This window comes from Salvelinus fontinalis, chromosome 12, assembly GCF_029448725.1.
Source record: "Salvelinus fontinalis isolate EN_2023a chromosome 12, ASM2944872v1, whole genome shotgun sequence".
NCBI lineage: Eukaryota > Metazoa > Chordata > Actinopteri > Salmoniformes > Salmonidae > Salvelinus > Salvelinus fontinalis.
The window spans coordinates 33,681,004-33,708,278 of record NC_074676.1 but is presented as its reverse complement, the minus strand read 5'-3'; the positions used below and the strand labels follow the sequence as shown (position 1 = coordinate 33,708,278).

The window sequence follows — 27,275 nt, the reverse complement described above, 5'->3', positions numbered from 1 at the left end:
CAGTTAACTCCATGATCACTTCATTTACACAAGGTCTGTTTCTGGAGGAATATTGATCATTAGAGTTACTGTGGCTTCTATGACTGACTGCTGGTCTGTTCTGCTTCACCTTGAGTTGAAGTTGCACTGAAACATGAACCCACCATACAGGACTCTGAAACTCCGTGGCTTGATGTCAGGTACTGCAGGAAACATCACACAGGCCTTTAATCTGAGGGAGGAAATTCAAATGTTTTGACGGGACATTGGGGTGGGGTTAGGGGGTTGGTGGAGGATGCTTTCACAGATGCATTGAAAGGTAATTAGGTAATCCTTCTCGATGCACACCATCTGAATCAATTTCCGATCTAGCTGCTGCATGGTTTCCCCTAATGCCCCTAATGCGAAGTGTGAATGTGAAGCTCCACTCAGGTGGCACCTGCTCCCATCTGCAAGGGCCTCAAGGGCCCCGGCTGGACTCCCCATGTCGTAAATATGAATGCACTAAATGAATAGTCAAAAATAAACTCACTCACCCCTATCATGTGTTCACCCACACTCTGAAACACTTTTAGAAATTTGTCCAATTATCTTCACACAGTTACACCCAACAGTTACTCAGTAAACTATCTGTACTCACTCAACCCACAGTCACCCCCCCCCCCCCCCCCCCCCCCCCCCCGCCCCTGACTCAAGCCTGCTGAGGCAACCCGCAGCGGATAGCCAGTCCAGCTCTCCTCATTCCCCAGCCAAGATCCCCTCAGCACAACACAACTCAAGGCCCTCCACCCTACCGCCCAGAACAGAGCAGAGCTGAGAGACAGACAGGTCTGTGAATAGGCATGAAGCCTGAATAGGCACTATATTAGAAAGGACTATTGGGTGGTCTCTGGATGTTAGGAATGGACTGCTGCATTTCAGTGACACAGCCAAAGGAACACTCTCTCGCTCATGCAATGTCACATAAGACAATAATCTGTTGAAATGTCCTAGTTGTAGATTTCCTGAAAAACCTTTTACTTTGTTTTCGCTCTATGTTGACCGATTTTCAGTCACTCCTCTCTCTCTCTGAGCAGAACAGTTATCCTAGTGAGTCTCTTTATGTTTGTTCAGATCTGTCAAGAAAAACGGTTATTGATAATACAAATAGTATAGTGGTAAAACAAAAATAAGCATTAGCTTCTCTGCCTCTATCATGACCTCCATCATGGTGGTCTGGTCTACTGACTCTGACGGAGATCCCCACCATGCAGGCTGGTCTTCCAGGTGGGGTCTGTCTCCCTGCCTGCTCCCTGGGTTTATGTTGTGGAAACGCTGGGGGTGGGGATACAGCGGGCCCCTGGGAAGTGTAAAACAGCAGAGATCCCTGTCTGTCATCATCCCACTGCAGAGCACACACACACACACACGCGCACACACACGCACACACACACACACACACACACACACACACACACACACACACACACACACACACACACACACACACACACACACACACACACACACACACACACACACACACACACACACACACACACACACACACACACACACACACACAAAGACCCTGACACCGGCTGTAGGCTTTGATCACCCTCGGCCTCAGATCTTCTTCAGCTCCTCTGCCATTTAGAGGTGTTTACACAACTGCACTCTTCACAAGTAGGATGTCAATACATAGATTCCCCCAACATAAAAGGGTGTGAAAAGGAAGAGGAAAAAGATGGAATTGCATGTGGTAAAGTTAATTTTATTTGCAGTGAATTTAAAGATGCTAAGACCCTAAAGGCATTTCAAGTTTAAAATAATCTTCATCATCAGCATCATATGCATCATATGCATGCCAGTATCAGTCCCTGAAGTAGGCTAATGTTTAGAAGATGCTATACCATACAGTTGGGCATCACTTCACAGATGGCGCACTGTACTCCACACTCTCCAGGGCATTGCCTGTTTGTCTTTCTCCACGCTGATTTAGCTGTTTTAGCCTGTAGTCCGGCGATGGTGCTGCTGCGATCTCAGCTGCTGGACAGAGACTATACGCTGAAAAGGAGGAGTAATCCATCACAGGCCTTATCAAACGTAATAGAGATTCAACACGTTTTTATGAGTCTCAGTGCTCTGGTGGAGAACGCTGTGGTGAATAGGGAAATAAAGCCAAGGTTGTACTGGGTGTACTGCACTGAGTACAGGACAGAGGCAGTGCAGGCAAGGGGGATCTGTGATGCTGCAGCATGCAGCCATGCACCCTTCCTCCAGATGGGGAGGGATGGGGGGTGTCTAAATGAAGACCATCTGGACTGGGGCTAATCCCCTCGACACCATACCCTAAGACGCCTCATGGATTCATTGGATTTACACAGTTTGGGATTTGAAAGTCCTAGGAATGGTTTTGTTTAAAAAAATCAAATGTATTTCACCTTTATTTAAACAGGTAGGCTAGTTGAGAACAAGTTCTCATTTACAACTGCGACCTGGCCAAGATAAAGCAAAGCAGTTCGACACATACAACAACACAGAGTTACACATGGAATAAACAAACATACAGTCAATAAAACAGTAGAAAAAGTCAATATACAGTGTTTGCAAATGAGGTAACATAAGGGAGGTAAGGCAATAAATAGGCCATGGTGGCGAAGTAGTTACAATATAGCAATTAAACACTGGAATGGTAGATGTGCAGAAACGGGAAAGGGGCGCACAGCGCACAGGCTCTGATGTCATGAACCTGGGTTAGGCCATAGTTCATGTATACAGTCAGTTGAGCCCATGAGGAGCTCCTAAGGAGGAGATACTGGCTGATGTATTAATCAATATATTGTAGGCAGGGTTACTATCAATACTCTCTAACTGGTTTTGATGTTCAGTACATGTTGGTAGGGGGGTAGCTTTGAATTTGAACATACTGTATATGAACATTTGAACATACTGTATGTGGATTAAGACCCTGCATGTGGGAATAGCTGCTCATTATTATGGCTAGGAGTTTTCCCTGGGAAAGTTAAGCGGTCAAGAAAAGCTCCTGGCCCCATACATTATAACATTTTTGTTTCTTCTCTAAAATTTGTGCCATGTTCCATCTACAAGTCAGCTGTTTCGAATGCGTGTGCCAATAGTTATCCAAAGATCATGAGAATACGACGTATTACGGCAATAGACGGCAATTAATGCAGATCAGATTTGCTGATATCTTTTTTGAGCAGTATAAGTGGCTTGATAATAATAAAATAATAATGATATCTGTTTTACTTTGTAAAACAGATTGTTTATGCCAAACTTAAATGACAAACATCTGTGACACACACACACACACACACACGCACACACACACACACACACACGCACACACAGACACACACACATAGACACACACACACACACACACAGAAACACACACATACATACACACACACACCGAAACACACACATACATACACACACAGACACACACACAGACAGATCAAGATAATGTGATCAAATAGTCCACGGAGACTGGTTGTCCACCCATGTGTGTAGATATGATAAAACTGGGCAGCATATTAACATTAACAGGTGTGGCACCAATATTCTCTGGCCGCAGGTACCGGGGGAAAAAGCCCCAAAGTCCTGCGAATTACCTTGATTCAAAGAGTGTAGTGTATCAATCCGTTTTGCTGTGGTTCTGGTACTGTAGAATGAAAAGCCTGGATGTTGTTCAATAATGTAACACAGGTAATACACCACATGACCAAAAGTATGTGGACATCTGCTCGTCGATCATCTCATTCCAAAATCATGGGCATTAATAGTTGTTCCTCCCTTTGCTGCTATAACAGACTCCACTCTTCTGGGAAGGCTTTCCACTAGATGTTGGAACATTGCTGCGGGGACTTGCTTCCATTCAGCCACAAAAGCATTAGTGAGGTTGGGCACTGATGTTGGCCGATTAGGCCTGGCTCGCAATCGGCGTTCCAATTCATCCCAAAGGTGTTGGATGGGGTTGAGGTCAGGGCTCTGTGCAGGCCAGTCAAGTTCGTCCACACCAATCTTGAAAAACAATATCTGTGTGGACTTCACTTTGTGCCTGGGGGCGTTGTCATGCTGAAACAGAAAATGGCCTTCCCCAAACTGTTGCCACAAAGTTGGAAGCACAGAATGGTCTAGAATGTAATAGTATGCTGTATGCTGGGCCTAGCCCGGACCATGAAAACAGCCCCAGACCATTATTCCTCCTCCACCAAACATTACAGTTGGCACTATACATTCGGGCAGGTAGCATTCTCCTGGCATTCGCCAAACCCAGATTTGTCCGTCGGACTGCCAGATGGTGAAGCGTGATTCATCACTCCAGAGAACGTGTTTCCACTGCTCCAGAGGACAATGGCGGTGAGCTTTACACCACTCCAGGCGACGCTTGGCATTGTGCACGGTGATCTTGTACTTGTGTGCGGCTGCTCAGCCATTGAAACCCATTTCATGAAGCTCCAGATTAACAGTTCTTGTGCTGACGTTGCTTCTAGAGGCAGTTTGGAACTCTGTAGTGAGTGTTGCAACCGAGGACAGATGGTTTTTACACGCTACGCGCTTTAGCACTGTGAGCTTGTGTGGCCTACCACTTTGCGGCTGAGCCGTAACAGTTGACTGGGACAGCTCTAGCAGGGCAGAAATTTGATGAACTGACTTGTTGGAAAGGTGGCATTCTATGATGGTGCCACGTCGAAAGTCACGGAGCACAGGCCATTCTACTGCCACTGTTTGTCTAAGGAGATTGCATGGCTGTGTGCTCGATTTTATATACCTGTCAGCAACGGGTGTGGCTGAAATAGCCAAATGCACTAATTTGAAAGGGTGTCCACATACTTTTATGTACAGTTGAAGTCCGAAGTTTACATACACTTAGGTTGGAGTCATTAAAACTTGTTTATCAACCACTCCACAAATTTCTTGTTAACAAACTATAGTTTTGGCAAGTTGATTAGGACATCTACATTGTGCATAACACAAGTCATTTTGCCAACAATTGTTTACAGACAGATTATTTCACTTAAAATTCAATGTGTCACAATTCCAGTGGGTCAGAAGTTTACATACACTAAGTTGACTGTGCCTTTAAACAGTTTGGAAAATTCCAGAAAATTATGTCATGGCTTTAGAATCATTTAAGTCAATTGGAGGTGTACCTGTGGATGTATTTTAGTGCCTCTCTGCTTGACATTGAAAATATCAAAAGAAATCAGCCAAGACCTCAGGAAAAAAATTATAGACCTCCACAAGTCTGATTCATCTTGGGAGCAATTTCCAAACGCCTGAAGGTACCACGTTAATCTGTACAAACAATAGTACGCAAGTATAAATAACATGGGACCACGCAGCCGTCATACCGCTCAGGAAGGAGACACATTCTGTCTCCTAGAGATGAACGTACTTTGGTGCGAAAAGTGCAAATCAATCCCAGAACAACAGCAAAGGACCTTGTGAAGATGCTGGAGGAAACAGGTACAAAAGTATCTATATCCACAACAAGTCCTATATCGACATAACCTGAAAGGCCGCTCAGCAAGGAAGAAGTCACTACTCCAAAACCGCCATGAAAAAGCCAGACTACGGTTTGCAATTGCACATGTGGACAAAGATCATACTTTTTGGAGAAATGTCCTCTGGTGTGATGAAACAAAAATAGAACTGTTTGGCCATAATGACCATCGTTATGTTTGGAGGAAAAAGGGGGAGGCTTGCAAGCCGAAGAACACCATCCCAACTGTGAAGCACGGGGGTGGCAGCATCATGTTGTGGGGGTGCTTTGCTGCAGGAGGGACTGATGCACTTCACAAAATAGATGGCATCATAAGGATGGAAAATTATGTGGATATATTGAAGCAACATCTCAAGACATCAATCAGGAAGTTAAAGCTTGATCGCAAATGGGTCTTCCAAATGAACAATGACCCCAAGCATACTTCCAAAGTTGTGGCAAAATGGACAACAAAGTCAAGGTATTGGAGTGGCCATTACAAAGCCCTGACCCCAATCCTATAGACATTTTGTGGGCAGAACTGAAAAACCGTGTGCGAGCAAGGAGGCCTACAAACCTGACTCAATTACACCAGCTCTATCAGGAGGAATGGGCCAAAAATTACCCAACTTATTGTGGGAAGCTTGTGGAAGGCTACCCGAAACGTTTGACCCAAGTTAAACAATTTAAAGGCAATGCTACCAAATACTAATTGAGTGTATGTAAACTTCTGACCCACTGGGAATGTGATGAAAGAAATAAAAGCTGAAATAAATAATTCTCTCTACTATTATTATGACATTTCACATTCTTAAAATAAAGTGGTGTTCCTAAATGACATATAACAGGGAATTTTTACTTGGATTAAATGTCAGGAATTGTGAAAAACTGAGTTTAAATGTATTTGGCTGAGGTGTATGTAAACTTCCGACTTCAACTGTATATAGTATAGTATCTCTCAAAATGCCATCCAGGAAAGAGATATCACACTGGGTCTGAGGGATTGAACAAAGTGACTACCATAATACAGTGTGAAATCTCCAACAGCTTTATCTCCTTAATTTTAGCACTATAGTATCTGTGGAGTTGGGAGCAGGGAGTTAACCTTCTGGAGGTTCTGAGAACTGCCACATCCACTGAGACATGCAACTACTAGGGATTCATCAAGAGAAGTGGACAAAATGGCCATAACATATTATATATTATTATATTATACTGATGACATATGATGTATTGAGATTTGTTCTCAATTCAGAGCAGTCTGATTCATCATCACCTTATTTTGTTTTAGGACCTTGACATGATTCAAGGACTTTTCATTTTCTCATCAAACAATGCATCATCAGACTAACTAAACTCATCAAAAAAGAAACATTCTCTCACTGTAAACTGCGTTTATTTTCAACAAACTTAACATGTGTAAATATTTTTATGAACATAACAAGATTCAACAACTAAGACATAAACTGAACAAGTCCCACAGACATGATGTGACTAACAGAAATGGAATAATGTGTCCCTGAACAAAGGGGGGGGTCAAAATCAAAAGTAACAGTCAGTATCTGATGTGGCCACCAGCTGCATTAAGTACTGCAGTGCATCTCCTCCTCCTGGACTGCACCAGATTTGCCAGTTCTTGCTGTGAGATGTTACCCCACTCTTCCACCAAGGCACCTGCAAGTTTCCAGACATTTCTGGGGGGAATGGCTCAAGCCCTCACCCTCCAATCCAACAGGTCCCAGATGTGCTCAATGGGATTGAGATTCATGTTCTTCACTTGCCATGGCAGAACACTAACATTTCTGTCTTGCAGGAAATCACGCACAGAACGAGCAGTATGGCTGGTGGCATTGTCATGCTGGAGGGTCATGTCAGGATGAGCCTGCAGGAAGGGTACCACATGAGGGAGAAGGATGTCTTCCCTGTAACGCACAGCATTGAGATTGCCTGCAATGACAACAAGCTCAGTCCGATGATGCTATGACATACCGCCCCAGCCCATGATGGACTCTCTACCCCCAAATCGATCCCGCTCCAGAGTACAGGCCCCCGTGTATCGCTCATTCGTTCGACGATAAACACGAATCCGACAATCACTCCTGGTGGGACAAGACCGCAACTCATCAATGAAGAGCACTTTTTGCCAGTCCAGTCTGGTCCAGCGACGGTGGGTTTGTGCCCATTGGCGACATTGTTGCCGGTGATGTCTGGTGAGGTCCTGCCTTACAACAGGCCTACAAGTCCTCAGTCCAGCCTCTCTGCCTATTGCGGACAGTCTGAACACTGATGGAGGGATTGTGTGTTCCTCGTGTAACTCGGGCAGTTGTTGTTGCCATCCTGTCCCTGTCCCGCAGTTGTGATGTTCGGGTGTACCGATCCTGTGCAGGTGTTGTTACACGTGGTCTGCCACTGCGAGGACGATCAGCTGTCCATCCTGTCTCCCTGTAGCTCTGTCTTAGGCGTCTCACAGTATGGACATTGCAATTTATTGCCCTGGCCACATCTGCAGTCCTCATGCCTCCTTGCAGCATGCCTAAGGCACGTTCACGCAGATGAGCAGAGACCCTGGGCATCTTTCTTTTGGTGTTTTTCTGAGTCAGTAGAAAGGCCTCTTTCGTGTCCTAAGTTTTCCTAACTGTGACCTTAATTGCCTCCCGTCTATAAGCTGTTAGTGTCTTAACGACCGTTCCACAGGTGCATGTTCATTAATTGTTTATGGTTCATTGAACAAGCATGGGAAACAGTGTTAAAACCCTTTACAATGAAGATCTGTGAAGTTATTTGGATTTTTACGAACAGGGTCCTGAAAAAGGGACGTTTGTGCCCACACACATCAGTTAATTTAACTTTTTTGAATTAGTCCACCATGTAAAAAGCTGTTGGTTTCTATCTTTCCCCACGGCTACTAAATTAGTTACTAAACTTAATTTTGAACCCCATGTTTTATCCTAATTATTTATAAAAAGATCTGTCAGCAGTATTTTGCGGAGTGGTCGCTAGTAAGTGGTTCCTTCCAAGGTGCACTGAGCAATGAGATGGCTAGGCAGGACGCTAGATACACTAGCTAATGTCATGCCTGCTCCCGCTCTCCCTCTACTGCGCTCGAGGGCGCCAGACTGCCTATCATTACGCACACCTGTCCCCTTCGTTACGCGCACCTGCGCCTCATTGAACCCACCTGAACTCCATCATTATTTGATTGCCTCCTCTTTATCTGTCTGTTTCCTCTGTTTCATCCCTGTGTCTGCATTGATGTCGTTACTTTGTCCCCTGTCCAGACGCTGTTCTTGTCCTGTTTCATGTCCGTTATGCATTAAATGTTCTCCCTGTACCTGCTTCCTGTCTCCAGCGTCGATCCTTACAGCTAACAGGGAAAGAAACGGCTAGGTGGCTATCTTGATTTCTCTTACATGTACTACTAAAGTTAAAAAGCATTTGATTTGGGTAAACATGGGCAAGAGAGAGTTTCCTTCCAACATATTTTCAAGTCTCTGCACTATTCCTTTTAAATCACAGGCACATTGACATTGACTTTATAATTTTAACCTAACCTAACCTTAGCTCTCGAGAACCCAATTCCATAAAACCATAGTGTTCTCATTTGAACAATTAATCACAGCGGGGCCAATGTGTGCAACTGGACAGATGCTCTGTCTACACGTTAAGAATTATTGCATGCAAAACGGTTTTGGAAATTCTACATTCATATCACCCCAAAATGATTTTACAAATACAAAAGATACACTTACTGTGCGTCTTTATAACACAGATTCCCACTGAGGTGTTTTGTGTTGCACTTCCTGAGCTAATGGAAACTCGGGAGGGAACAAAAAATACCTGTCAGTGCAAAGCTGTGTTACACAAAAAACCTCTGTGGAAATCTTTGGTAAAACAGTAAGTGTATCTTTTGTATTTGTAATTTTTTTGTTGTTGATTATAGTTAAGTTGAGCGCAATCAAGCATCAATTGTTTCTAGATAGAGTGTTTCACGACCAAATCACCACAACTAATCAAAAGGGATGTGGAATGACTCCAATCCTGAGTAGGGCTAACCTAATCTATGACCTGACCAATCACCTTATGTATTACTGTCCCCCAAACGGCTCCTAGCCACATATGCTTTCTGTCCCTAACACTTAAACTAAAACTGAAACTAAATAATATAAAAACGAAATATAAATATTTGTATACAACTATAACTTAATAAAAACAAGCAAATCCTATCTGAAAATGAACTGAAACTATACTAAATTCAAAATAAAAATCTAAAACTAATATAAATAAAAACTAATATTAATTCACAAAACGATAAAACCTTGCCCAGGGGTCATTCAGTCTAAACTGGCAATCCATAGGGCCCCTTAATGGACTGCTGGAGACCCAAACTCCAAGCTCTCACTGGATACTCAAATCCATTCCCACCCAATACTCTCCCCTGTTATTTTGGTTTCCAGTTCGCAAATAGTGCTGCAGTTGTCTCGCCGGTGGGCATCAGGGCTTAACAGGCATTCCTCTGCTTTCCCACCTCTATCCATATCCATGCTATGGGGTCTTTCTGAGATGAGGTTTCATGTAGTTTTCAAATGAATGTATGCCAATAATATACTTATTTCAACATACTGTGATAGTCTTTACATTTCCCAAAGTTAACCTTGGTCCTGCTCTTATCTTTGTCTATGTGGGCATCAGAAGTGACCCTTGTACCCATGGAGATGGGGTAACTAATAGGGCAGGAGAAGAGAGAAGAGGAGATTAAAGGATATGTGTGTGAGAGAGGTGAACGTCGTCTGTAAGCACCAGGTCATGGGCAGTCAGAAGTACACACAGCAAGCTCATTTCCCCTGAGCTTTGCTCTCTGGGATATCTAAACGTCACCTGTTGATCCTGACCTACTGAGAGAGACGGGGGGAGGGAGGGAGTGGAAGTAGAGACATGAGAAATGGGAGAAAGAGACATTGACATACGGAAATAAGAGGGGGGGGGGGGACAAAGAGAGAGAGGAAGAGACAGAAAGTGAGACATTTTGATGTGGTAGAGAAGAAACATGACCGCTACTGGACCTGGTTCTAATACCTAAACCCATCACCAGATGTAGGACCATTAAAGCGTATTCCTAATATCCTGCTATACTACCTCACAGAGAGAACTGAGAAACAGGACCGAAACCAGGGCTGTCTTTACCCATGAGGTCATCTTCAATGGACCGTTTTCAGGATATTGTGTGCTAAAAACAGGCGGAAGAAAATGGAGGATCCCCTATTGGACTGTCATCAAATCTCATGAGTCAGTGCAGCTAAAAGTTCACAGCTGTTAATAACCCAAACACTGGGCACCTGTCTCTGGCATGGACCATGGCACTTATCACCAGCGGATTAGTGCTCTATGTGACAGTAGAAAATGCAAAGCTCTCCAAATGTGTCCCTCAGTGTTTTATATTTTGTCATACTTTGATCTAAAAGGAATGAGTTTTAATGATTGTAGGTAATGCATACTATATTAATTTAATGATGGTTAGATATAAAATATCAAAGAACTCACACTGATGTCAAATTACGTGTCCCACACCCTTCCAATAATTGTTTATTTAGGTCAAACAAACTTCTCTTGGCAAGTATGTGTTGTGAGTGGAGGGTAAGAGTACACTGGCATGCCGGTGTCCGTTCCTCATGTGACTGTTTAGGGGCCTGTGCCTCACTGCCATGAATGGGAAATAGAAACATGATTGCCAGTAAATCAGACAGCTGTTGCAGGGAATATGTTTCTCAATGAAACCTGATAACTCTGAGACATTCACATGGATCATATAGCAGGCATCACTCTGGGTGTAGAGACATGTCTGGGCCTAATATACCCAGGCAGCCATGGCTCCTGTTTTGGGTTTTATGCTGGAGTTGCATAAGGTTTATATTCACACCTCAAACTTTACACCAATGCCATACCATTTCTGTTAAAGGAGGACTTTCATTAGTTGTTCGTAATTCATTTCAATTAAATATGATATCATTTGAAGGGGTTTGAATGTGCTGTGTGGTCCATTTTTTCCTCCACCTATCGCAATCAGCAGTGGGCTAATCAGTATAACTATGTAATATATCACAAGTGATCCTTTCAGTAATGTATCCATCTACAACCGGAACGTTCCCATTACCAGTGCTCCCTCGCCCATCTTGCCCCCTGGTCCCCCATTAGCATAGTAAAATGTATACAGAGGTGGTGGAGGTGGTGGTGGTAGCCTATGGAAAACAGAGCTAAGTAGGTGTTTTCCCCGAGAGGGGATCAGTGGAGAAATCAAAGCCTGGAGACAGGGGTTTGTAAAAAGGCAAATTTAGAGAGGACCAGATTAATGGAACTTTTCTTTCCAGGTCAAACACCTTATAGCTAGGTTGTGCTCATATATTTATTTTAAAAAGACAGCGGAGTGGAGAAAGGACAGGAGAATACCTGTACATGTTGTTCAGAACATCTTCTCACATGTAGCATGTTGCCATTGGTTTGGAGAGTTCCACTTTAAAAAAACAGCTTTTTCAATGAAGATTTACCATACCTGCTTTTTTTGTGTTGTTTTGCATAGTTCAACTGCAGATGTGTGAATGCATTTGAGAACTAAAAAGCAACTATTAGGGCATGAAGTTATCCCAATGAAATGATAGTTCTGTTTTGCAAAGAGTGTTTTCGTTGACATCTTGGCTGTGATGCAATAGGTCCAACACCATAATGCTGATCAAAAGCCTTTCTTAGCCCTTCTCTCACTGCCATTCAAGACTGACTCAAGAGTAAACACTGGTCCTGTCAAGCTGTGTGGGGATTTTAAAATACAAGACAACCATTTCTGAAAAGTGCCATTCAATTATGTGAGAATACTACTGTTTTCAATACAATCATCAAAAAATACTATGAAACCTGTACTCTATACTATGAAACCTGTACTCTATACTATGAAACCTGTACTCTATACTATGAAACCTGTACTCTATACTATGAAAGGACTATATTGGCCATCTGTGGTTCCATTTTTGTTCATGGAAATCTTTTATTTATTTATTTGTTTTCCTTTCTGGCGTTCTCCCAGAATATGATGTGTCATTGGGGAAGATTATACAATGCATGGAGAGAGTTGGGTTAGGACTAATTGAGAGAGCTGTTTTGACAGCATTTTAAAACTGTTTCCAGGGCTAAGACTAACCAATGCTTCACTCAATTGTCAGGAAAGAAGCTGACAAGTCACTGTGTTTAAAAGGCCATGGAATTCGCAGTTTATGAAGTTGGACTCGGCTCGGCGCAGCAGCGCAGCGGTGGAGGCGGAAGCTCCTCAGCTCAGGGGGTCTTAATCTAGAGTGCAAGCCAACACAGGTCTCAGGTGGCTGGCTACGCAGCTCCTTGATCATCCACCATGAGAACCACCTGAACTAGGAATCAGTGGGGTAGGGTTGGTGGGGGAGGTGAGGGCTGGAAGGCGGGGCTGAAGAAAAAAAGAGGGAAAGAGGGAGGGAAGACATGGTCTGGTCACCATTTTATGTGTTACACAGTAACCCTCCTTCCACACCCCACTGCCTTCTCATTCTCCTCAGGATGCTTTAAAGGGTAACTCTCAACCCCAATTTCCGCTTTTGCCCAACCCCTTTATAAAAAAATGCTTTCAGATTAATCTTGTTTCTCAGGATCTGAGTCCTTTAGTTGCCTTTTGGCAAACTCCAAGCGGGCAGTCATGTGCCTTTTACTGAGGGGTGTCTTCCGTCTGGTCACTCTACCATAAAGGCCTGATTGTTGGAGTGCTGCAGAGATGGTTGTCCTTCTGAAAAGTTTGCACATCTCCACAGAGGAACTCTGGAGCTCTTTCAGAGTGACCATCGGGTTCTTGGTCACCTCCCTGACCAAGGCCCTTCTCACCCGACTGCTCAGTTTGGATTGGTGCACTTCACAAAATAGATAGCATCATGAGGATGGAAAATTATGTGGATATGTTGAAGCAGCATCTCAAGACATCAGTCAGGAAGTTAAAGCTTGTTCCCAAATGCGTCTTCCAAATGAACATTGACCCCAATTATACTTCCAAAGTTGTGGCAAAATGGCTTAAGGACAACAAAGTCAAGGTATTGGAGTGGCCATCACAAAGCCCTGACCTCAATCCCATAGAACATTTGTGGGCAGAACTGAAAAAGCGTGTGCGAGCAAGGAGGCCTACAAACCTGACTCAGTTACACCAGCTCTGTCAGGAGGAATGGACCAAAATTCACCCAACTTATTGTGGGAAGCTTGATGAAGGTTCCCAAAAAGTTTGACCCAAGTCATACAATTTAAAGGCAATGCTACCAAATACTAATTGAGTGTATGTACACTTCTGACCCACTGGGAATGTGATGAAAGAAATTAAAGCTGAAATAAATAATTCTCTCTACTATTATTCGGACATTTCACATTCTTGAAATAAAGTGGTGTTCCTAAATGACCTAAGGGCATTTAGGGCATTTTTACTAGGATTAAATGTCTTAAATGAATTGTGAAAAACTGAGTTTAAATGTATTTGGCTAAGGTGTATGCAATCATCTGACTTCAACTGTATGTAAATAAGGTATTTTTGTTAAAATTTTTAATAAATTTGCAAAAATGTATAAAAACCTTTTTTCCCTTTGTCATTATGTGGTATTGTGTGTTGATTGATGAGGGGAACAAATGATTTAATCCATTTTAAAATACGGCTGTAACGTAACAAAATGTGAAAAAATAAAGGGGTCTTAATATTTTTCCAATGCACTGTATATCACTTTTGATACAAACTGTCAACATGAAGACCAGAATTGACGTGTTTCACTATAACTAAGCCTAAAACATCTGGTTTTCAATTAACTTTTTTTTCATGAAAGGTGCTCTATATGATGGAACTATGTGCAACTATGTGCTACTAAAAAAATGTTCATTTTTGGAAAGGAAGAGGAATTTGAATTTGGAATATCTCATTAGGTTAATTTAAGAATATTGTCAGTATTGTAGGCTTACTACATATAGTAATACTGTAGTAGGAGTATAATAATGTGCAGTGTCATACTCAGTTAAGCAGTTAGTCTTGTCTATTACAGTTCTTAGAACTGTCATACTCATATACTCAGTGGTGTCTGAACCTTGTAAGGAAACCTTGTAAACCTGTGACACCTTAACTTCCCCCGGGGATAAATAGAGTTTAATTATCTTGTATTCTAAAAGGTGCAAATGCAGGTCAGACAGACTAAACGTTGCAACACTGCAAGGAGTGGCAGCAAGTAAGGTTACCTACCCACTGATCTGGAGGTATACATCACTGTTATGACTGAGTGTTCAAACTCACTGAACCATGCTTGGTGGGGGAGGGGGGGTTGTTTGAACACTCAAGGCCAAGCTTTGCTCAAGCTGGGGGAGAGCAGGGCAGGGAGGAGGAAGGGGTGATGGGGGGGGGGGGGGTGTCATCCTGACATGCTAGCACCTGAGATGCTAGTTGAAAGGCTGCCACTGCTGCATTTAGTAATGCCGAGGCGTTAAGAAGGAGTTACTGACCAAGGCCAGCGGTTCATGGTTTTGGTTTGGAACCTTACGCCATTGCATCTGGTAAAGGTGGACACTGGTACAACATACTGCGCATGTAAGTGTTTAATAAGCCATCTTCTTATCGAATAGCAACAGCTATTGTATGGATAATGTTAATGAGGCCCAGATTGCTGAACTGGAAAGGCAAGTAGGCTGCATTTTCTTGAATTATGAGATTAATCATGAGCTACTTGATCCTGTCAAGTAGCCTAATGGTTAAGAGCATGATCACCGACAACGATGAGACAGCCTATAGGGAGGAAGTCTGAGACCTGACCATGTGGTGCCATGACAACAACCTCTCCCTCAACGTGATCAAAACAAAAGAGATGATTGTGGACTACAGGAAAAGGAGGATCGAGCACGCCCCCATTCTCATCGACGGGGCTATAGTGGAGCAGGTTGAGAGCGTCAAGTTCCTTGGCGTCCACATCACCAACAGACTAACATGGTCCAAGCACACCAAGACAGTCGTGAAGAGGGAACGACAAAACCTATCCCCCCTCAGGAGACTGAAAAGATTTGGCATGGGTTCTCAGATCCTCAAAAGGTTTTACAGCTGCACCATCGAGAGCATTCTGACAGGTTGCCTGGCGGTGTCAGAGGAAGGCCCTAAAAAAATTAAAATGCTTCCTGGGCGACGATGACATGCATGTCGATTAAGGCAGCCCCCCGCACCTCTCTGATTCAAAGGGGTTGGGTTATTTGCGGAAGATGCATGCACTAGGTGTCACATTCTCATTGAGCTATGAATCTAAAACAAGGCCACTTCTTTCCGGAAACATGGCAACAATATCGCTCAGCTAGCATGTCATAAATCTGGGTCAAAACTTGCACTATTGAGTTGAGTAAATGATCAACCCTAGTAAAAAGATCAAACAGGACTAAAAAACTTGAGCTCAACACATTGTTCTGCACACATGTCCCTTTTCAGAGTAATCCAGATTGAACCAAGATGTGTTATACTGCATGAAATATCTTCTCCTCAAAGCCAATTAAGGCCCCCCAAAATACAGTATACCACAGAAATAATTTGAAGACAAAAATGTGAAACATTATTCAAATAAATATTCCAATGATATTCTATAAATAATGGGAATAAAGACATTTGTTCTCCATATGTGAAGTCTCTTTGTTTTAGAACAGCATACTGCTCTATCTGATCTATCTGCTGTAGTCAGCAGCAATCATCTATTCCTCTGGTTCCATGATGCTCCATTGATGGGTTGTGTCAAAACACAATGGACTGCATGCAGTCTGAGGGAACAATTCCCTCTTCACACTCCCTGCTGCTGCATTGCATCAAGTAACCCCTTCAGAGCACCCCACCCTCACCCTGTTCCCCTAACCCCACAGGGTCAAGCCAGGCCAAGGGACTTAGTAGGAGGAGAAGAGGGGAAACTCAAGAGTGCTCCATCATTAGATGACAAACCTGCTCAACATGTGGAACTCATAGGCACTAAACGGCACTTTGTTAATGTCATTGTCATCTGATATGTGGAGGAATGACCTCAATATGCAGAGAATTAGTGGCTGCAAAGGGCATGACTTCTCTTTCTCTTTTTCCTCCTGCCTGCATGCTTTCTGTTCTGTCCATGACTGGAAAGGCAGGAACTCAACTAGAGCCATTGGCCACACAGTGAGCGAATTTCAGTGCTGTTTGTAATATTACATTAAACTATGTGAGCAACCAATGTAAGTTATGGTCAACTGCGAGATCAGGTGATTATCCTCCAAATCCCATAATTCCACAAGTCCTTCAAATGGTCCGATGATGAGGTATCTGATGCATGTCCAACAGAAGAGGAGGCAGATTGGAGTTTTCCTCTTTCAATCTTGTTTTGAGGGCAGCTCTGCCTCCACAACAGACATTGATGTGATTGGCTACATTTAGGCAAGTAATCACAATTGGTGGAGATCATTTTAGTTAAGAAAACAAGGGCTTCAGATGCAGTAAGCGGAGGGGTTATGACCATGTGACAGAATGCCTGACTCTCAGCACATCTGGTAATGGGATAACTAAGTAACATAATAATAAGCCTGCTGCACATTTCATTAACAAACCGTTGCGTCTGTGGAGGCTTAATTAAAAGGTGTGTCGTTATACAGACAACCCCATACAGGCACTTGGCTCATTTAAGGAGTAGTCACTGAGTGCCGTAGGTGATGGGAATGATGTTTGTTTGGGGGTGGGTGGGAATGAGGGGGTAGGTACGAGGGTTAATAAAGTGATGACCGAAGGGGGGCTATAGGCACCTGTTTGGCAAGCCAGCGGAGGATTATATCCCTACACTCTTAGAAAAAAGGGTTCCAAAAGGGTTATTCGGCTGTCCCCATAGGAGAACCATTTTTGGTTCCAGGTAGAACCCTTTTGGGTTCCAGGTAGAACCCTTTTGGGTTCCATGTAGAACCCTGAGTTCTACATGGAACCAAAACGGTTCTTCAAAGGGTTCTCCTATGAGGATAGCCAAAGAGCCCTTTTAGGTTCTAGATAGCACCTTTTTTTGTAATTGTGTATACCTTAAATAAATGTGGTTTATGGTTTCTGCTTTGTTTCTTCTTTCTGGTTTCGTCCTGTTCTCTTGGTTTCAGGGAGTTGGACCTTTGTGTGCTCATGTACCCTTATTGTAAAGCACTGGAATAAATCAGAATGTCCATAAAGTTCACTGTAACATAGTGTATCTATAGGGGAAAGCTGGAGCGGTAGGTTCATCACCTTTATAGAGTTATTCTGCAGAGCAGTTGAGAGTGAATTGGACTGCAGATGGACTGTAACTGGTTACTGTTTGTCAAATTCAATTCTTCTTCTACATTCACAGTATGATCTTGATTGTGAAAGAGCTCTGAGAGTGGTTTAGGAATCAATGGCTTCACGGGAGGCTTGGAAATCAATGAATAAACATCAGGGAAGCATCAGATTGAGGAGCTACAGTAGAAAGATTTACTTCAACTGAACAATCACCACATCTTACAAGGACCCCTCAGATTCATACGCAGCTTAGGTGCTTGCACAGATACTGTGGTGCTTGGACAGACACTGGCCGTCCAAGTGCTCAGTTAAATTGGCTTCACTCTATCAGAATGGATGAATGCTCTCGTTGTCACCATGATAGGCCTAAAAGAGTGAAGTCAGTGAAATTCATTATTTAGTTACCTCATCTTGTGGCTCCTGCAGTGAGCCTCACTTTGAATTACTTTAAAGGTCCAATGCAGCCGTTTTGATCTCAATATCAAATAATTTCTGGGTAACAATTAAGTACCTTACGATGATTGTTTCAATTAAAATAGTAAAAAGAAAAAAAAGAAGCTTCTTAGCAAAGATCAATTTCTCAAGCATGAATTTTGCTAGAAATGTCTGGACGGTGGAGGGGAAAACTGAAAACTAGCTGTTATTAGCAGAGAGGTTTGGAACTCTCTTTTTTATTGGTCTATTAAGTAATTTACTGCCTGGTGATGTCAACAGGCAGGCCAAAACTCCATCCTACCAAAACAGGCTGAATGTCAGGCACTAAAATGTTCTTTAACTAAAATGGCATTATATTAATTTTCACAATATTTTTACAATCTCATAGCGTGGAAATATATATAAAACAATTTTTTGAGTGCACTGCGCCTTTCCAGTGGCAGTGGATAGCATGCAACAAGCAATGCAACTACAGAGAGGGTTTCTGAATAGATAAAAGCCATATCGTTGAGTCTTCTTGAATGTTTTTATTTTAATTTTAAAGTCAGAGCAAAAGACCTCACTGTAACACTGTAAACTGTATATATTTGCCATGGCAGCATCACTCCCTCTGTAAAGGTTGTCAATGTAGTTCTCCTCCTCAGACGAGGAGGAGCATGGATCGGACCAAGATGCGGAGTAGGAGGTATTCATGATTTAATGGCAAACCAACAAAACACTACAAATTAACAAAACAACAAACGTGACTAACCTGCAACAGTCCTGTGTGGCCCAAACGCTGACACAAGAACAAACACCCACAAAACACCAGTGAAACCCTGGCTGCCTTAGTATGACTCTCAATCAGAGACAAACGATACACACCTGTCTCTAATTGAGAATCATACCAGGCCGAACACAAAACCCCACATAGGAATAGAAAACATAGACTAACCCACCCAACTCACGCCCTGACCAACTAAAACAAATACATAACAAAGGAAAACAGGTCAGGAACGTGACAGAACCCCCCCTTAAGGTGCGAACTCCGGGCGCACCAGCACAAAGTCTAGGGGAGGGTCTGGGTGGGCGTCTGTCCACGGTGGCGGCTCTGGCGCTGGGCGAGGTCCCCACCCCACCATAGTCACTCCCCGCTTCCGTATCCCCCGCCCAATGACCACCCTCCAACTAAACCCACCTAAATGAAGGGGCAGCATCGGGATAAGGGGCAGCACCGGGATAAGGGGCGGCAGCTCCGGGATAAGGGGCGGCAGCTCCGGGATAAGGGGCGGCAGCTCCGGGATAAGGGGCGGCAGCTCCGGACTGAGTGGCAGCTCATGACTGGAGGGCAGCTCATGACTGGAGGGCAGCTCATGACTGGAGGGCAGCTCATGACTGGAGGGCAGCTCATGACTGGAGGGCAGCTCATGACTGGCGGGCAGCTCATGACTGGCGGGCAGCTCCTGACTGGCGGGCGTCTCTGGCAGCTCCTGACTGGCGGGCGTCTCTGGCAGCTCCTGACTGGCGGGCGTCTCTGGCAGCTCCTGACTGGCGGGCGTCTCTGGCAGCTCCTGACTGGCGGGCGTCTCTGGCAGCTCCTGACTGGCGGGCGTCTCTGGCAGCTCCTGACTGGCGGGCGTCTCTGGCAGCTCCTGACTGGCGGGCGTCTCTGGCAGCTCCTGACTGGCGGGCGTCTCTGGCAGCTCCTGACTGGCGGGCGTCTCTGGCAGCTCCTGACTGGCGGGCGTCTCTGGCAGCTCCTGACTGGCGGGCGTCTCTGGCAGCTCCTGACTGGCGGGCGTCTCTGGCAGCTCCTGACTGGCGGGCGTCTCTGGCAGCTCCTGACTGGCGGGCGTCTCTGGCAGCTCCTGACTGGCGGGCGGCTCTAATGGCTCGTGGCAGACGGATGACTCAGACGGCTCGTGGCAGACGGATGGCTCAGACGGCGCTGGGCAGACGGATGGCTCAGACGGCGCTGGGCAGACGGATGGCTCAGACGGCGCTGGGCAGACGGATGGCTCAGACGGCGCTGGGCAGACGGATGGCTCAGACGGCGCTGGGCAGACGGATGGCTCAGACGGCTCGTGGCAGACGGATGGCTCAGACGGCGCTGGGCAGACGGATGGCTCAGACGGCGCTGGGCAGACGGATGGCTCAGACGGCGCTGGGCAGACGGATGGCTCAGACGGCGCTGGGCAGACGGATGGCTCAGACGGCGCTGGGCAGACGGATGGCTCAGACGGCGCTGGGCAGACGGATGGCTCAGACGGCGCTGGGCAGACGGATGGCTCAGACGGCGCTGGGCAGACGGATGGCTCAGACGGCGCTGGGCAGACGGATGGCTCAGACGGCGCTGGGCAGACGGATGGCTCAGACGGCGCTGGGCAGACGGATGGCTCAGACGGCGCTGGGCAGACGGATGGCTCAGATGGCGCTGGGCAGACGGATGGCTCAGGCACCGCTGGGCAGACGGATGGCTCAGGCACCGCTGGGCAGACGGCAGACTCTGGCCGGCTGAGACGCACTATAGGCCTGATGCGTGGTGCCGGAACTGGAGGTACCGGGCTGAGGGCACGCACCTCAGGGCGAGTGCGGGGAGGAGGAACAGGGCTCTGGTGATGCACTGGAAGCCTGGTGCGTGGTGTAGGCACTGGTGGTACTGGGCTGGGGCGGGAAGGTGGCGCCGGATATACCGGACCGTGAAGGAGGACATGCGCTCTTGAGCACCGAGCCTCTCCAACCTTGCCAGGTTGAATGGTCCCCGTAGCCCTGCCAGTGCGGCGAGGTGGAATAGCCCGCACTGGGCTATGCAGGCGAACCGGGGACACCACCTGTAAGGCTGGTGCCATGTACGCCGGCCCGAGGAGACGTACTGGAGGCCAGATACATTGGGCCGGCTTCATGACATCCGGCTCGATGCCCAACCTAGCCCTCCCAGTGCGGCAAGGTGGAATAGCCCGCACTGGGCTAAGCACGCGTACTGGGGACACCGTGCGCTTTACCGCATAACACGGTGTCTGACCAGTACGACGCCCTCTCACTCCACGGTAAGCCCGGGGAGTTGACTCAGGTATCCAACCCGGCTTCGCCACACTCCCCTTTAGCCCCCCCCAAGAAATTTTTGGGTGAGCCTCTCGGGTTTCCAGCCACTCTGCCTTGCAAGCGCCTCATAATGCCGCCTCTCCGCTTTCGCTGCCTCCAGCTCCGCTTTGGGGCGGCGACACTCCACTGGCTGTGCCCAGGGTCCTTTACCGTCTAGGATCTCCTCCCAAGTCCATTCCTCTTCTCTCCATTGCTTTGGTTCTTGCCGTCCTTCTCCAATCCGCTTGGTCCTGGTTTGGTGGGTGTTTCTGTAAAGGTTGTCAATGTAGTTCTCCTCCTCAGACGAGGAGGAGCATGGATCGGACCAAGATGCGGAGTAGGAGGTATTCATGATTTAATGGCAAACCAACAAAACACTACAAATTAACAAAACAACAAACGTGACTAACCTGCAACAGTCCTGTGTGGCCCAAACGCTGACACAAGAACAAACACCCACAAAACACCAGTGAAACCCTGGCTGCCTTAGTATGACTCTCAATCAGAGACAAACGATACACACCTGTCTCTAATTGAGAATCATACCAGGCCGAACACAAAACCCCACATAGAAATAGAAAACATAGACTAACCCACCCAACTCACGCCCTGACCAACTAAAACAAATACATAACAAAGGAAAACAGGTCAGGAACGTGACACCCTCTGCTTGTATAGCTTTATCCCCTCTGTAAATTGTGTTTTCCTACTGTAATCAGCCTATACTCCAGAGTTTTATGTTTACTGTACCGATATTGTATATTCTGTATGATGTGGACTTGTGTCTCTATTCTGTTTGTTTATTGTCTGTTGCAGGCAGCACCTTCACACTAAGACAAATTATGGGTTATGTGTAAATGTACTTGGTGAATAAAGATTATTCTGATTCTGACCAGATCCCAAAACTATTCCGGGGTACCCACCGAATATAATCATGCACAATGAAGTGACATTTGTGGCCAAAGAAGATGAAAAAACATGGTCTCTTTCAGATGTCCATCAAGTGTGTGCTAGACATTACATGCCCAAATGACTAACTAGGAAGTGAACTGACCAGAGCTTTTATGAATTAGAGACACAAAGTATTCTAAACACATGAAATTAGTAATGTTAATAGGTGTTATAATGAAATTCTTATTTTGTCTCAAACTGTTTTATTGCTCCGGCTTCAAGGTTTCATTAGAAAAAAAAATCCTTCTTACTTTTATGTGGGTTTTTTAAATACTCACAATAGTGTATGTAATAGGTACATTAATGAGAATAGATGATTGACATACTTTCAATTTCGGATAAGAGGTTTGCAGTGGGCTCTGTAATAGTCCGGCAAAACATTTGGTAACACTTTACTTATAGGCCTACTGTATAACTAAAGTCTGCAGGTATAATGCTTTGTAACTTGACATAAGAAAGTTTTAACATTTATAATAACGCTTATATAATAAGGCTCATGACTGCATGGCCAGGCACGACTCCAACACCATCAACAAGTTTGCCAATGACACAACAGCCTGATCACCAACAACGATGAGACAGCCTATAGGGAGGAGGTCAAAGACCTGACCGTGTGGTGCCAGGACAACAACCTCTCCCTCAACGTGATCAAGACAAAGGAGATGATTGTGGACTACAGGAAAAGGAGTACCGAGCACGCCCCCATTCTCATCGACAGGGCTGTAGTGGAGTAGGTTGAGAGCTTCAAGTTCCGTGATGTCCACATCACCAACAAACAATCATGGTCCATACACACTAAAACAGTCGTGAAGAGGGCACGACAAACCCTATTCCCCCTCAGGAGACTGAAAAGATGGTTGCATCACTGCCTGCTATGGCAACTGTTCGGCCTCCGACCGCAAGGCACCTGCCATCCAGGACCTCTATACCAGGCGGTGTCAGAGGAAGGCCCTAAAAATTGTCAAAGACTCCATCCACCCTAGTCATGGACTGTTCTCTCTGCTACCGCATGTCAAGCGGTACAGGAGCGCCAAGTCTAGGTCCAAGAGGCTTCTAAACCGCTTCTACCCCCAAGCCATAAGACTCCTGAACAGCTAATCAAAGGGCTACCCAGACCCCTCTTTTATGCTGCTGCTACTCTCTGTTTATTAACTATGCATAGTCACTTTAACTCTACCTACATGTACATATTACCTCAATTACCTCGACTAACTGGTGCCCCCACACATTGACTCAGTACCGTTACCCCCTGTATATAGCCTTGCTATTGTTATTTTACTGCTGCTGTTTAATTATTTGCTACTTTTATTTTCAATCTTTTACTTAACACTTTCTTTCTTAAAACTTCTTGAAGCATTGATGGTTAAGTGCTTGTAAGTAAGCATTTCACTGTAAGGTCTACCTGTTGTATTCGGAGCATGTGACAAATTTGATTTGATTTGATTTATAATAGAGTATGTAATGTCTCTCTAAGTATCAAAATGCCAACTGACTGGTTCATTTTGAGATGATAATAAGACATACAGGCAGGTTTTATAAATGCATTATCACTATTGCAGTTCTCTTTTACCATAGCATAGGCAACTCACAAAGAGTAGGATACAGACTGCTCCAAATTGTGTGGTGGTCGAGGCACACTCACCATTGGCTCTCCGGCTTAGGGGCGGGTCTTGTTTCTGATGTTGGCGAGCCTTTAGGGTGCAAGGGGTGTTCTATGGATGGCTAAGGAAAAGCTTAGTTGGCATTGATCCCTCCTTTCCATATAGACGTAGTTTACGCTAGGCATCAAATACTCTGTAATGTATCGTAAATAGTGCGTGTTTGCAGAGGATAGTGGATGCATGTTCAATAATGCGATGAGGCCAATGCACTTTGCAAGACTTGTGCTGCAGAGAGCCTCCGCAGATCCCACGACCTGTTGCTGAATCCGGGAGGAGAGAGAAGAGGCGCTTAAGAAGGATAGTACTGCCTTGGACACGAGAGCCGGTGGTTTCTTCGCTGAGGAAATCATGCAGTTTGCAATCTGGCTGGTTGGACTAATGTGTCATCTGTCAGCACTTGTCCGCAACTCCTTGGAATATCGATTGCATCCGAAACAAGGTAGCCTACATATCTTGTTGATTTATGGTAGGATCCACCCGGTTAAGATGCAGTTTCTGAGAGTATGTTTAAAATGTTTAGTAGGCTAAATGGCACTGAGAAAATATTCCAGTAGAGTAACAGTACATTGTAGCCTACATGTTCTCATATAAAATATTTGAATGTTCAAAACTGTTACATTGACATCTCTATTGGCTACATTTATTACCGTTATAAACTCTAACGCACTTTTCCTTGTCTTTTAGAAAGTTTCATCAAACAGTTGTCATCCTATGAAATTATCACCCCGTTGCGGATAAATGATTTCGGAGAATCATTCCCCCACAAATTGCACTACAAAAGGAAACGGAGAAGTGTAAATGCAGATTATTCGGCTGGTTTACGTGCTCACTACAGAATTGACGCATTCGGACAACGCTTCCATCTCAATCTAACCTCCGACTCCGGTTTTATCGCCCCCACATACACTGTGACACATTTGGGAGCGGAACACAGCAATGCAACCGAGTCCCGCCAACAAGACCTCAGCGATATGCGTCACTGCTTTTTCCGCGGACACATCAACGCCAAGATTGAATCTACCGCTGTCTTCAGTCTATGCAGTGGCCTTGTGAGTATGACTCTAAACTTAGATACATTTTTATCAGACATTGCTGACAAGTCTCCCGGGCAATTCCCATTTCAACGGATTCCAAGCATATCCCCCATAACACACTAGTGAAGTGCATATGTGTAACATGAGCATGTGTGGCTTGACATGTGTCATTGACCACAGTGGAGCAGGGACAGGGAAGCATCCCATCTTATGCCTATTCAGCAGTAATACCACTGGGGTGATGCTGCTATTACACACAATTTGCATAATGTCCTCTGCTGGATATTGTTTACAAAGTGGGTATCTGTGACATACATGTGGTTTTTAAATTATGAAACACCTTGGACACACATGATTTTTTTTTATAGCCTAGGCCTCTTGGAATATACAGTACCAGTCAAAGGTTTGGACACACCTACTCATTCCAGGGTTTTTCTTTATTTTTACTATTTTCTACATTGTAGAATAATAGTGAAGACATCAAAACTAAGAAATAACACATATGGAATCATGTAGTAACCAAAAAGTGTTAAACAAATCAAAATATATTTTATAATTGAGGTTCTTCAAAGTAGCCACCCTTTGCCTTGATGACAGCTTTGCACACGCTTGGCATTCTCTCAACCAGCTTCACCTGGAATGCTTTTCCAACAGTCTTGAAGGAGTTTCCACATTTGCTGAGCACTTGTTGGCTGCTTTTCCTTCACTCTGCGGTCCAGATTGTGAGATTGTGTTGAAGGGATGATTTTATGGGTCAGATAGGGTTACTGTACAGGATCAGGGTTTGACCTCAAAGGGGTTTTGCCTGGGGTAACTGGCACTGGTCATGTATCAGATGTTCTGCATGGCTGTATACCTTAACTAGCACAAAACATCATCAACTGATTGTGTTTTCAGTGAATCACACCCTTCTCTTACCTCTTTTATTTATGTACTTTCATCTTTAATGGATGACTTCAGACAGTACCTCACCTTCTGGAAAAAGAAGAAATAAGATATAATATTTATGAGATTTGATTGTCATCCTGCCCAACTTGATGTGCTGTATGAATTCAAGCTCTTTTCCAAACATTAATGTATGACTTCAAGCTCCTTTCCAAATGTGTTTGCATCTGTAAAGTTTATTAGTACCCTCTGTGATATTGTCAATTCAATTCAATTCAAGGCGCTTTATTGGCATGGGAAACATATGTTAACATTGCCAAAGCAAGTGAAGTAGATAATATACAAAAGTGAAATAAACAATAAAAATGAACAGTAAATCAAATCAAATGTATTTATATAGCCCTTCTTAGATCAGCTGATATCTCAAAGTGCTGTACAGAAACCCAGCCTAAAACCCCAAACAGCAAACAATGCAGGTGTAGAAGCACAGTAAACATTAAAATTAAAAGTTCCACAATAATAAAGACATTTCAAATGTCATATTATGTATATATGTATATATACAGTGTTGTAACAATGTGCAAATCGTTAGTCATATCATCAGTTATTGAGAACGACAGGACAATAGGCACAGAGAGAGCATCAGTACACCCATGGCTCCAGGCTATTAGGTCATAAACGTGTTGGCCTAGTCGCTGAGAGTGGAGGCTGCTGGGGCTTCGTTGGACGAGCACATTTTGGTGTGATGAGGTCATTAAGGGATGACTAAGCCTCTAAAACAAAAGAGTCATTTTGAGAAGGAAGTTTCCCTTGTCTCTGGTGCCCAATGGCTTCCCTCCGGGGAGGCTAGGGGCCTTGTGTCTTTTCACAGTGTGCTGTGACTTGTGGGAAACGGGAGAAAGATCCTGGGCTGTGGATAATTACTAATGAAGGTGCTGAGAGGAATCTAGAGGACAACTCACACCGTGGGAAATGTGTGTCCTTGGGACTTTCTCTGTTTAAAGGAACATAATGGGGGTACATTCAGAATACCCCCTATGTAGCCCATATGTCCCTCTCTCTGTTTCTACAGTCAGCTGCCAAGTGATGGATGTCTATGTAAAGATCCGATGCTAGACACTTTAATGGTCTATTTAACCTGAGAGATGGACTGTCTTTACTGTACGTCACATTAGATGAGTCAGCCTATAGGGCATGACAGTGGTCTTTGCTAGCTGTGTGCCAACAGACAGAGATTCCTCACCTTGGACTTTGTGGAGTTCCCTCCACCATTGCCTTGAACTGAAGCTTTCTGTGGAGTACCCTCCACCATGGCCTTAACATTTTTCTGTCATTGTAATCCTTGGGCCGGCTGCTTAAGCACTTTTTGGAGTTACTTATTTTTTTAAATATATATATACAGTACATTTTCGGAATGGAAAAAACGCTTTCAGTGTAAACTTAAATGACTAAAACCATTTATAAAGTGTGTA

At 44.6% G+C, this 27,275-nt stretch overlaps 1 protein-coding gene across 2 annotated transcripts in view; it reads left to right on the top strand.

The window, feature by feature from the left end:
- The first annotated feature begins 23,917 nt into the window (after positions 1–23,917).
- The window catches only part of LOC129867215 (A disintegrin and metalloproteinase with thrombospondin motifs 20-like), a 164,137-nt gene continuing 160,779 nt past the window's right edge, over positions 23,918–27,275 (top strand). For both annotated transcript variants that reach the window (XM_055940473.1, XM_055940474.1), the window contains exons 1-2: positions 23,918–24,323; positions 24,569–24,933. In XM_055940473.1, the coding sequence (XP_055796448.1) occupies positions 24,233–24,323; positions 24,569–24,933 (456 nt within the window). In that variant the 5' untranslated portion in view covers positions 23,918–24,232. The remainder of the gene's footprint in view (positions 24,324–24,568; positions 24,934–27,275) is intronic.